At 43.7% G+C, this 12,199-nt stretch overlaps 1 protein-coding gene across 4 annotated transcripts in view; it reads left to right on the forward strand.

The window, feature by feature from the left end:
* NFIA (nuclear factor I A) overlaps positions 1-12,199 on the forward strand; it is a 649,330-nt gene that overhangs the window by 525,838 nt on the left and 111,293 nt on the right. For all 4 annotated transcript variants that reach the window (XM_030206347.1, XM_030206348.1, XM_030206349.1 and 1 more), the window contains one exon: positions 9,090-9,255. In XM_030206347.1, the coding sequence (XP_030062207.1) occupies positions 9,090-9,255 (166 nt within the window). The remainder of the gene's footprint in view (positions 1-9,089; positions 9,256-12,199) is intronic.

A 12,199-nucleotide genomic window follows, 5' to 3' on the forward strand; every position in this document is an offset into this window, starting at 1 on the left:
AGGGGTGAATGAGAGAGAGATGAAGAAAGAAATTAACATTTCTAAAGCTGAAGCTGTGTGTACTAAGATCTGCTAATTATTTACTACAAATAATCCAACAATTAAAAGTTCATCTTTTACCACATCTTGATAACTTCCTTCCCAAGTTGGTAGAAGGTAAGAGATCTACAGCTTGGCACAGGGCTGATGCTAGATTTGATGGGGTCCAGAGCAGATACTAGAAAGGGGGCCCCAAAGCTTGCTTGTAGATTGTCGCTCTTTCAGCTTCAGGCAGGTTTAGGGCCTACATTGATATAGGTGCCCAGGGCAATTGCCCTGTTTGCCCACCCTTAACGCCGACCCTGGCTTGGCATTAAGCTTTCTTGGGAGGTTATGGTGAGTTTGAGGAAGATCAGGAGGGGCATCCTGCCACAGTTTGTGTGAAGACATCAGATGGGGAGATGGAGGGATTGTTGGGCCCCACAGTTTATTAGTTCTGGTGGGAGTTGTATGGGGGGGAGGGGGGGTAAGAACCTACAAGCCTAAAGAAGATCAGGTGGGAGAGAGAGGGAATTGCATGCCTCAGGTGACTGGTGGGGGGGGGGGGGGAGGGGACTGCTTCAGAGGACTTAGCCAGTTGGCCAAATAGTGTTGACTATCTTCTTCATTCAGAGGCACCAAAGAAAGAAAAGAACTGTGAGCTGGCCCAGGATGGCAGTCACTGCTATTCAGATAGTATTTCTAACCAAAGAGACACACTCAGACGCACAGAAGAAGCCCTTCTCTCAGGCTCGAGAGGCGTGCAGCCTATTTCCCTTATTTTCACACTGGTAGTCTTGCTGTTTCTTGTATTATTATTATTACTACCATGGTTTGCATAGCGCATACCAGATGTGTGCAGCAGTGTACATAGTAGACAGTCCCTACTGTTTGTTACTAGATTCTAGTCAAAAACAAGAAGACGAAGAACAAGAAACAAACAAAAGACATTGATGAAAACCAGGAAAGCGTTTGCTCTTCAGAACAGAACCACATGGAGGCATATTTTCAAAGCACTTTGGGAGGCTAAGTTCCATAGGTTTCTATGGAACTTTGGGAGGCTAAGTGCTTTGAAAATAAGCCTCTTAGTATAATTGGGTAAAGCTGCAAGAAATCACAACTCAGCCTCTAAAACAATCTGTAACAGAAGAGCAGACTTATATTATTAGTACCACTATTAAATATTTCAATATCATGGCTTGATGTGTACAAACACACAAAACAAGAGTCTGGTGCTGTGGAGGTCTTGCTGCTCATCCCAGTTTTCTCCAGGTTGATTCCCAGGTCTACCCTGATCCACTCAGGGCCCCCTGCTCCAGGTGCCCAGTGTTCCCACCAGCCACCTACCAGGCGTTTTGGAGGTCTTACAGCCCATCTGGCTATTCACAGCATTCTCTGGGGTGACTTTCAGGTCCACCCCGATCCACTCGGAGCTTCTGTTCCAGGTGCACAAAGCATTTCATCTCTGCAAGTTTTTATTTTCCTGTCTTCTATTTCCAATGGTTCCAGTGCAATTTCTCTTCTTCATACTGACTTTTCTCAATTTCTTTCTCCATCTGAAACCACTGCATACCTCAGAACCACATTTCCCACCTTCTGCTTTCATCACCTCACCATCCCTTTTATTTTCTCCTTTCAGCTCTCAAGCTTCAACATTTTCTTCCTTTCATTGAACCATCTCCATTCTGCCTGAGTTCATCTCATCTTCATCTCTGACATCATGTCTTTGCTACTGTTCTCCGTATTCTCTTGCTCCTTCTCCTGCTCTCTGCTGGGGATATCAGTCCCAATTATAGTCTTCCAACTCAGCTGTCACCCTACTCATGCAGATCACACCACAATGTCTCAAGTCTTATTTTTGTTCCTCTCCTTTCCCCTTCTCTGCTTTTCTCATGTGCCCTGTGGAATTCCCGCTCTGTCTCCAACAAGCTTGCCTACATCCATGACCTTTTTATCTCTCGTACTCTTCATCTGTTTGTACTAACTGAGACTTGGCTTTGCTCTGAAGACTAAAATCGAGTGTAGTACCGGAAGACTGGAGGGTAGCCAATGTTACTCCGATTTTTAAGAAGGGTTCCAGAGGAGATCCGGGAAATTATAGACCGGTGAGTCTGACGTCGGTGCCGGGCAAGATGGTGGAGGCTATTATTAAGAATAAAATTGCAGAGCATATACAAAAACATGGACTGATGAGACAAAGTCAGCACGGATTTAGTGAAGGGAAGTCTTGCCTCACCAATCTAATGCATTTTTTTGAGGGGGTAAGCAAACATGTGGACAATGGGGAGCCGGTTGATATTGTATATCTGGATTTTCAGAAGGCGTTTGACAAAGTGCCGCACGAAAGACTCCTGAAGAAATTGCAGAGTCATGGAATCGGAGGTAGGGTATTATTATGGATTAAGAACTGGTTGAAAGATAGGAAGCAGAGAGTAGGATTGCGTGGCCAGTATTCTCAGTGGAGGAGGGTAGTTAGTGGGGTCCCGCAGGGGTCTGTGCTGGGTCCGTTGCTTTTAATGTATTTATAAATGACCTAGAGATGGGAATAACTAGTGAGGTAATTAAATTCGCCGATGACACAAAATTATTCAGGGTCGTCAAGTCGCAGGAGGAATGTGAACGATTACAGGAGGACCTTGCGAGACTGGGAGATTGGGCGTGCAAGTGGCAGATGAAGTTCAATGTTGACAAGTGCAAAGTGATGCATGTGGGTAAGAGGAACCCGAATTATAGCTACGTCTTGCAAGGTTCCGCGTTAGGAGTTACGGATCAAGAAAGGGATCTGGGTGTCGTCGTCGATGATACGCTGAAACCTTCTGCTCAGTGTGCTGCTGCGGCTAGGAAAGCGAATAGAATGTTGGGTGTTATTAGGAAGGGTATGGAGTCCAGGAGTGCGGATGTTATAATGCCGTTGTATCGCTCCATGGTGCGACCGCACCTGGAGTATTGTGTTCAGTACTGGTCTCCGTATCTCAAAAAAGATATAGTAGAATTGGAAAAGGTACAGCGAAGGGCGACGAAAATGATAGTGGGGATGGGACGACTTTCCTATGAAGAGAGGCTGAGAAGGCTAGGGCTTTTTAGCTTGGAGAAGAGACGGCTGAGGGGAGATATGATAGAAGTGTATAAAATAATGAGTGGAATGGATCGGGTGGATGTGAAGCGACTGTTCACGCTATCCAAAAATACTAGGACTAGAGGGCATGAGTTGAAGCTACAGTGTGGTAAATTTAAAACGAATCGGAGAAAATTTTTCTTCACCCAACGTGTAATTAGACTCTGGAATTCGTTGCCGGAGAACGTGGTACGGGCGGTTAGCTTGACGGAGTTTAAAAAGGGGTTAGATAGATTCCTAAAGGACAAGTCCATAGACCGCTATTAAATGGACTTGGAAAAATTCCGCATTTTTAGGTATAACTTGTCTGGAATGTTTTTACGTTTGGGGAGCGTGCCAGGTGCCCTTGACCTGGATTGGCCACTGTCGGTGACAGGATGCTGGGCTAGATGGACCTTTGGTCTTTCCCAGTATGGCACTACTTATGTACTTATGTACTGGTTCAGCTGCTGCCCTGTGTCTTGGGGGTTACCTTTTCTCCCATACACATCGCCCAGTTGGCTGCGGAGGTGATGTTGGACTGCTACTCTCACTCTCTTGTAGATTTCAACCTCTTCTTCCACCTCAGTCTCACTGCTTTTCTTCCTTTGAAGTCCACTCCATCCTTCTAGTCACTACTCTACCTCTCTGAGTAGCAGTAATTTATTGACCCCCTGATAAGTCCCTTTCTTCCTTTTTCACTGATTTTGACTCCTGGCTTTCCTTCTTTCAGGACCTTCATCTCCTCCCTTCATTCTTGGAGATTTTAACATTCATGTTAATGGCTCTTCTGAATCTTATGCCTGTCAGTTTGTCGCGTTAACATTCTCTTTCAGTCTTTAGCTGTCCACTACCCCTACTCAACAAAATGGCCATTGTCTTGATCTTGTCTTCTTCTCTACCTGCTCACTCTCTAGTTTCTGCGCCTCAGTTCTTCCCCTATCTGACCATCATCTGCTAACTTTCACACTTATATCACCCGTTCCATCCAATCTCCACCAGTATATTTAGGAATCTTCATGCTATTGACCCCTGCACTCTCTCCACCATGGTTTTATCCTTCTTCTCAACCACTACGTTATCCAAATCTGTCAGTGAGGCTGTCTCTTCCTTTAATACTATTTTGTTCTACTCTTGCTCCTCCCATTTCCCATTCTGTAAGATGTATCAAACCCTAGCCTTGGCTGACCTCTAGAATCTGCTACCTACGTTCCTGTGCCCGATCTGCTGAACACATTTTACTAAAATCCCATGCCCATGCTGACTTCATACATTTCAAATTCTTGCTGACCTCCTTCCAGTCTGCTCTCTTACTTACCAAACAAGACTACTACATCCATTTGACAAACTCTATTGGCTCAAACCCTTGACGTCTCTTTGCCATGCTGATCTCTCTACTCAAAGTGCCTTCACTTTCTCCAGACTATGGCTGAGAACTTCCATCACAAGTTCACAAGAATAACTGAGTTCTCAACAGTCACCTTCATCTCTCCTTCCCCCATTCCATTCTGTCAACTCTCCTTCAACCCCTGCCACCTTTTCTTCCTTTTCTGAAATCACTGAAGATGAAACTGCATATTTTCTTTCCTCCTCCAAACTGACTACCTGTTCCTGTTCCTCTGATCCTATTCCCATCAATCTCAGCACTATCTCTCGTACTGTCATCCCTTCTATTTGTCATATTCTCAGTCTTTCACTTTCCACTGCAACTGTTCCTGATGCCTGCAAAATGCCGTAGTTACACCACTCTTCAAAAAACCTTCATTGGACCCTACCTGCCCTTCAAACTACTGCCCGGTTTCCCTCCTCCCTTTCTTATCCAAGCTAATTGAACGTGCTGTTCACAACCGTTGTCTTGACTTTCTTTCATCGCCAGCTATTTTTGATCCACTTCAATCTGGCTTCCGCCCTCTACATTCAACTGAATAACCTGTTCCTGGCCACAACCAAAGGTCTCTATCCTATCCTCATCCTTCTCGATCTATCTGCTGCTTTGATACTGTTTATCACCACCTGCTCCCTGATACACTGTCCTCACTTCGATTTCGGAGCTCTAGTCTTTCTTGGTTTTCTGCTTATCTCTCCCATCGCACTTTTAGTGTAGGCCCGGGGGATCCTCCTCCACTTCTATTTCACTATCAGTTGGTGTACCTTAGGGGTCTATCTTGGGACCTCTTCTTTTCTTCAATTACACTTCTTCCCTTGGTGCTCTGGTCTACTCCCATGGTTTTCAGTATCACTTTTATGCTGATTACTCTTAGAACTACCTCTGCACACTTGAAATTTCAGCAGGAATCCAGGCCCAAGTCTCAGCCTGCCTGTCTGACATTGCTGCCTGGATGTCTCACTGCTAGCTGAAACTAAACTCCTCTCTCTCTTTCTCTGCACATATCCAACACACTACTAAAACCTGTTGTTTCTTTCACTGTAATATCACCAAAATTTGTCCCTTCCTTTCTGAGCACACCACCAAAACCTTTATCCACGTTATCACCTCACACCTAAACTACTGCAACTTGCTTTTCACAGGTCTCCCACTAAGCCATCTCTCTCCCTTTCAATACGTTCAAAATTCTGCTGCACCGTTTATATTCCGCCAGTGTCGCTGCGCACATATTAGCCCTCTCCTCAAGTCACTTCATTGACTCCCTATCCATTTCTGCATACAGTTCAAACTCCTCTTACTGATTTACAAGTGACTTCACTCTGCAGCTCCTCAGTACCTCTCCCCTCATCTCTCCCTACACTCCTCCCCGGGAACTCCACTCTTTGGGTAAATCTCTCTTATCTGTACCCTTCTCCTTCATTGCCAACTCCAGACTCCCTTGTTTTTATCTTGCTTCATTGTATGCCTGCAATAGACTTCCGGAGTCAATAGGTCAAGCTCTTTCTCTGTCAATATTCAAATCTAGGCTAAAAGCCCATCTTTCTGAGGCTGCTTTTAACTCTTAACTCCTCATTCACCTGTTCAGTACCCATGTCTGTTTCAATAATTCCCAGCATAAGTAATTCCCTAATCCCTTATTTATCCTGTTTGTCTGTCTTGATTAGATTGTAAACTCTGTTGAGCAGGGACTGTCTCTTACAGGTTTAGTGTACAGCTGTCCGTATGTCTAGTAGCACTATAGAAATGTTAATTAGTAGTAGTAGTAGTCTCTGCTAGGTGGAGCTTACAGTCTGGTAGAGACACAAATACAAGGTAAATCATTTCTAGTAATCATTTAAGTATTACAGTAAAAACACAAGGCCTTTTTTTTGGGACCAAAAATGGACGTGCAGCAAAATTAAAATGAGCGAGCGTCCATTATGGGCCTGAGACATTACCACCACCCATCGACTTAGTGGTAAGGTCTCACGCACTAACTGGGCGGTAATTGTCAGCGTGCGCACACTGCTGATTACTGCCCGATTAACACCACACAGTAGAAAATAGAAAATATTTTCTACCACACGTCAGAAATACAATTATTGCCTGGGGCACATGGTAGCCGGGCGGTAGTTCTAAGTTGGCGTGTGTTGGACACGCATAGGCACCTACGCATCCCTGACTCCTTTGTGTTTAAAAGCAGTCTCGGAGAGACAAGTCTTTAAATGAACAAGGCCAGAGACAGGAGCAGCATACCCCAGTTCTGGAAGAGCGTTCCAAGCTTGCAAGTGCATCATGGCTGCTTATCTGCCTTTAAACTAGGCTCCTACTATAACTCCCAGTAATGCAAAAATGATGTCACCCAAATTTACGCCTGCACTGAAGAACACATAAATTTAGGTGTGAATTATACGTTTATACACGCATATTTTATAAATGTATTTGCATCCAGGTCCTCTTACTCTGCATCCTCAGGAACAGCTATGCACAAATCAGTTAAAACTAGGTGCAAGATTGCAGTACCCCTACTTTTCACGCACAGAAAAAGCTTTCTGAGGCCCAAATGCTCAAAAGTAGACTCGGGCGCTCGAGGCCATTAACGCCGTACTAGCGCCCGCATTTACCTGCGCAGAATGTTCAGAGGGTCTAGCGCAGCAAACAACAAGCATGCCAGGCCTTAGCGCAGATAGTATGCAAATGTAGTCAAGCTCATGTTGATGAGGTCATTTTGTATTCCTCCCCAATGCTCAGAAAAAAGCGCCTAGAAATACTCGGTGTACCTGAACGTAACTCGCCTTGGGCTACTATTGAAGAGGTGTGAGCAAATTCTAAATGAATAAAACTTGTTGACCTGGAGGGATGAGGTGTGAAGTAGACTTCTCAAGCTTTCTCTTGTATTATACCTGCTATTTGAATCGCCCAACCTCCTGTTGGCTCAAGAGAAATGTTTTCAGTAATTAGATTCAAATATTAAACCCTGAAGAGGGGGGGGGGGGAGGTTGTGGAGTTGGGTTGGGGGGGGGGGAGAAAGTGTTAAAACTTTGATGGTGAGATTATTACCTTGCTCTTACTCAGCCTGTTTCGTTTTCAAATGGTTGTATACTGAGCTCATTGACTGTTAATTCTGTTATATCATCAATAAAATTGTTGAAACATAAATAAATAAAACTGCCTTACCACTGTAAAAAAAATAAAACCAGATCGGAGGAGGCGTTAGGGTGTTGAAAGAGAAGATTTCCCATGATTCTCATGCTTCTCTCGTGATTGTTTCTGCAAAATCTGCTGGTTTTGATTGCTTTTGGAAGCAGAAGGAAGTCCGTGCAAGCCCTTAAGCGCCAATTGTGAGAAATAGCAGACCCCCACGTCTCTTTCCTGTGTCTAAATTTAAAGTGTCCCATGCTAAAAAACAAAACAAAACATTAAAACACACAGTGAAAGCACACTTTAGCATCTGTTTCCTGTGTCTAAATGTAAGCGTCCAAAATTTAAAACACTTAAATTTAGGCCGCAGAAAACAGACATCAGTGTGTGCTTCAAGTTCAGGTTTTTCCAGGCACCTGAAAACAGGAGCTGAGCTTAACGCGGAACTCTTCTACACATGCGCCCAGTGCGATCCTCCTGCACCAAAGCACAATCCTCCCGCTGAACTCCCTAATGCTTAACACTATGAGTGTGCTTATATTTGCATCTCATTGGCGTTGTGGCATTATGGCGTTGTTTTTCTGCGCTGTTCCAGCAGTATTTTTACAGCGCTGTTCAGAACAGCGCTGGAGTTTTGAGCATCGGGGCCTGAAAGCATAGTAGTGTAGGTAACTTTTAAGGGGCCCTTTTACTAAGCCGCGTAAGCATCTACATGTGCCCAACGCGCACCAAAATGGAGTTACTGCCGACTACCGCGTGGCTCTTGCGGTAATTTCATTTATGGCGCTTGTCCGATACATTTGTCTGAAAAATATTTTTTATTTTCGGGCGCACGTAACGGACGCGCGCCAAGTGGCATTTGGCACGCGTAGGTCATTACCGCCTGGTTACCGCATAAGTCTTTACCCCTAGGTCAATGGCTGGCAGTAAGGTCTCAGACCCAAAATGGACACGCGGCAATTTTCATTTCACCGCATGCCTATTTTCGTCAAATATTTTTAAAAGGCCTTTTTTACAGGCGCACTAAAAATGGATCGGCGAGCGCCCAAAACCCGCACTTACACTACAGAAAGCCGTTTTTCAGCACGCCTTTCTAAAAGGACTCCTTAGCAATAAGGGATCTAAAGAGAATTTGAACAACATATAAAGCAAGCATGAGATTCCCAGTCTCCCATCCGTGGTACCACCTTACAGACTTTTAGGTGCCCGATTCAATGCATGTTTTAGAGTTCCAAAGAAAAACAAGATGCCAGGGCCCCTTGAAGTGTCCGTAAAATCAGTATATATTGTTTGAGTTGAAAAACTAAACAGTGTAATTCTTTGCTTTTTTTTTTTTTTTTTTAAGAAATACTTTTTTATTTCTAGTATGTTAACTTTGTTTTGTGGCTGTTGGTTTATTTGCAGGTAATCTTAAGATAACATCTCTGCGTATCAGGTACGAGTTATAATGATGGTGTTATTTCTTGACAGCCTAACGGTAGCAGCCAAGGCAAGGTGCACAATCCATTCCTTCCTACTCCAATGTTGCCACCACCACCCCCGCCACCGATGGCTAGGCCTGTGCCTCTGCCTGTGCCAGACACAAAACCTCCAACCACATCAACAGAAGGAGGTGCTGCATCTCCCACGTCGCCGAGTAAGTATGCCGAAAGGTTCGTGTGACTAGCTGTGAGGAGTTGGAATCCTATCACCTGCCATATCTGTCTCAGTTCAAAAATCAGAGGGCATGGGCCTCTCTCACTCAGCTTTAAGAAAATATTAAATTCATAACTGAGAGCAAATGCCAAAAATAATTTCTCAGGCATCAAAGCTCAGCGGGTCTTTTACTAAGGCACGCTTACGTTTTTGGCGTGCCCTAAAATTTTGGGCGCGCTAAACGTTAGAGACGCTTTATCCGTTCCTATGGGTGTCTATGCCCGGATGTTCAATGCAGGCCGATTCCGGTGACTAGCAATGAATATCCAGTTTATTTTTGGCCGGTTTGCAGATATCCAGCTAAGTCAATATTCAGACTTAGCCAGTTATCTTCAAACCAACCAAAGTTATACCAGGTTTTCAAGCAGTCTAAAGCTGGTTCAAAAATCGGCGGATATCTGGTTATATTGCATTACATTACCGGCTATCTACTAACCAGGGATCTTCAGCAGGGGACAGCCGCTTTTTTCCTGCTGAATATCGGCAGATAGCTGGTTAAGCGCTATCAGCAGCTGTTCTGGACGGTTAAATAGCACTAAATATTGGGCAGTTTTTGTTCTTAGCTTTCTAGAGAGGTAAAGAGGAGAAAGAAAATGTGACTTAATATAGTGCACGAGACCAAAAGAGTAGGGAGGAGGGATAAGCATTTCCAAGAGAGACAAGGGAGACAAGTTGATCTTTATATGCAACGAGTTCCTGTCCATCCTCCCTCAACATTTTGGTGTCTTCTACTACAGTAGTAGGGACTGGTGTTCCTTCACTTTACGTGGTTGATCTCCTCACTTAATATAGTGCTGCATTACATCTATTCTAATGGTCTCAAATGACCGTAAAATTTGAAGAGTTGAGCAGTGTAATTTGTCCAACAATAAGATTAATGCCCTTTGAATCATGACTCTAATTTTCCTACAGGCTCAAAGAAATCCATGACTTAAATCCTCCATCTTGCTTTTTGTCTTAGTTTACATTTTGAAATCCCAGCAGCCTAAATTTATATTAGACCAGCAATAAGAAAATTTCAGGTTTCAAGACCTCTTGTTTATCTGGGGGCTATTTTATTTTGGCATTTAAAAATAGTTTATGAATCCTTGCAAGATCTCACTGCTGTGCCCGACATCTTGCTTTTTGTTTTGTATTGAGTTATTTTTGGAATTTGCCAATTTTTAACAGCAAATCTAAACACAAAATGAAATCCGAAAGTAGAATCCTATTTTACAAGTCTGCGTTGAAAGCTGAGAAACACTTTCAGTTTGTCTGCTAGTCAGTATTAAAATAACTTGCCAGATTCCAGTATTCAAAGGTCTCTTCTGATTAACATTAGCCTGAATCCTGGAATTGCCTGTTGTGCTAATCAACTCTGCATTGTTGAGGCTTAACTCAGGTTTATAAACTCACATAAAATCAAAGGGGCTGATATTTAGAGTGATTTAAGTGGTCAAGAGCCTCTCCTGCCCGCGGAATCACTTTCTTCTGCCTAAGTGGGTATATTCAGCAGCACTTAACTGGAGAATACCTCTGAATACCTCACAGACCGCCTAACCAAAAAGTGGGCAGGTTAGGGACGTCACTGGGGAGGAGCCCGGGGTTATGCGGGTTCCGACAATATGCAGTGCTGGCACCAACATAGGTAAGCGGATGAATTTTAAGACAACTCAAAAGCCAGCACCCTCATCACTATTTTTTAAAATAAAACCCTCCCAATCCCCCTCCTACACTTTCCACCATGTCCCTGTGCCTCCCCTCCCCCCAAACAAACCCTGTACAACCACTGAATATCGGCAGATAGCCAGTTAAGCGCTACTTAACCAGCCAGGATCTGTTCCTGTCCAGTTAATTAGCGCTGAATATCGGAGCGACAGTCTCTACACGTGTGTAAATGTACCCAAGTTCCTAGGGGCGGGGTTTGCATTTACGCACATACTTTTGAAAGGACGTACTTATGTCTGGAATCTAACCCAGCACATTTGTCCTGTCAAAGAGTAAGTATAAATGCAAGCACATAAATTCCTTGGGGTGATCTTCAAAATGTAAGTATGAAGAATCGCAAGTTCCCTGCGCGGAGAAACGTGTGCATCTTCTATTTACACTTGCATTCAGTTTTAAAATGACCCCCATGAGGCAGTTCTAGAACAGGGTGTCCAGATTTACATGCCACATGAGCATGTAAATGTGTGTACACTTAAAACTGCAAACGTGACAGCAGGGCAACTAAGTTACCCTTTTACTCGGTATACTAAGGTGCGCTAAAGGATTAGTATGCATTAAGTGCCACACGGCCCATAGGTATTCAGTGGGCAGTGCGTGCTAATTGTTAGTGTGTTGTAAATCCATTAGTGCACTTCAGTAAAAAGAACCTTAAGTGGTATTCTGTAGTGGGATGCATAAATGGCATAGCACGTACAACAATACAATATAACAATACAACAGAATTTATATTCCGCTATATGCCAACTAAGGATCAATGCGGATTACAAATTAAATAAGAACTAGGCCATCTCTAGGAAGAAAATATACCAAAAATATAATTATACGAAGCTGATCATAACTATCCTAATACAATGAGCACCAATAATTACATTAACTAAATGGAAAACAAGTGAGCCTTTAGCCATTTACGAAATCGTAAATATGATTCTACCAATCTCAACTCCAAAGGAAGGGAGTTCCAACATTTCACTGAACAATTATCAAAATCAGAACTATGATAGGACTTATCCGTCACACGTTTTGCAGAAGGAAACTGCAACAAACAACAGTCCTTGGACATACATACAAGGGGTGTGTACATGGAGAATCATGGGTGGAATACGGGCAGGCCTCCAACTTACATGCGTAACTTACAGACCCCGCTGCGTTTACGCGACCACATTTGTGTCAGGGGTATG

This window comes from Microcaecilia unicolor, chromosome 6 (assembly GCF_901765095.1).
Source record: "Microcaecilia unicolor chromosome 6, aMicUni1.1, whole genome shotgun sequence".
In the NCBI taxonomy this organism is placed as follows: Eukaryota; Metazoa; Chordata; class Amphibia; order Gymnophiona; family Siphonopidae; genus Microcaecilia; species Microcaecilia unicolor.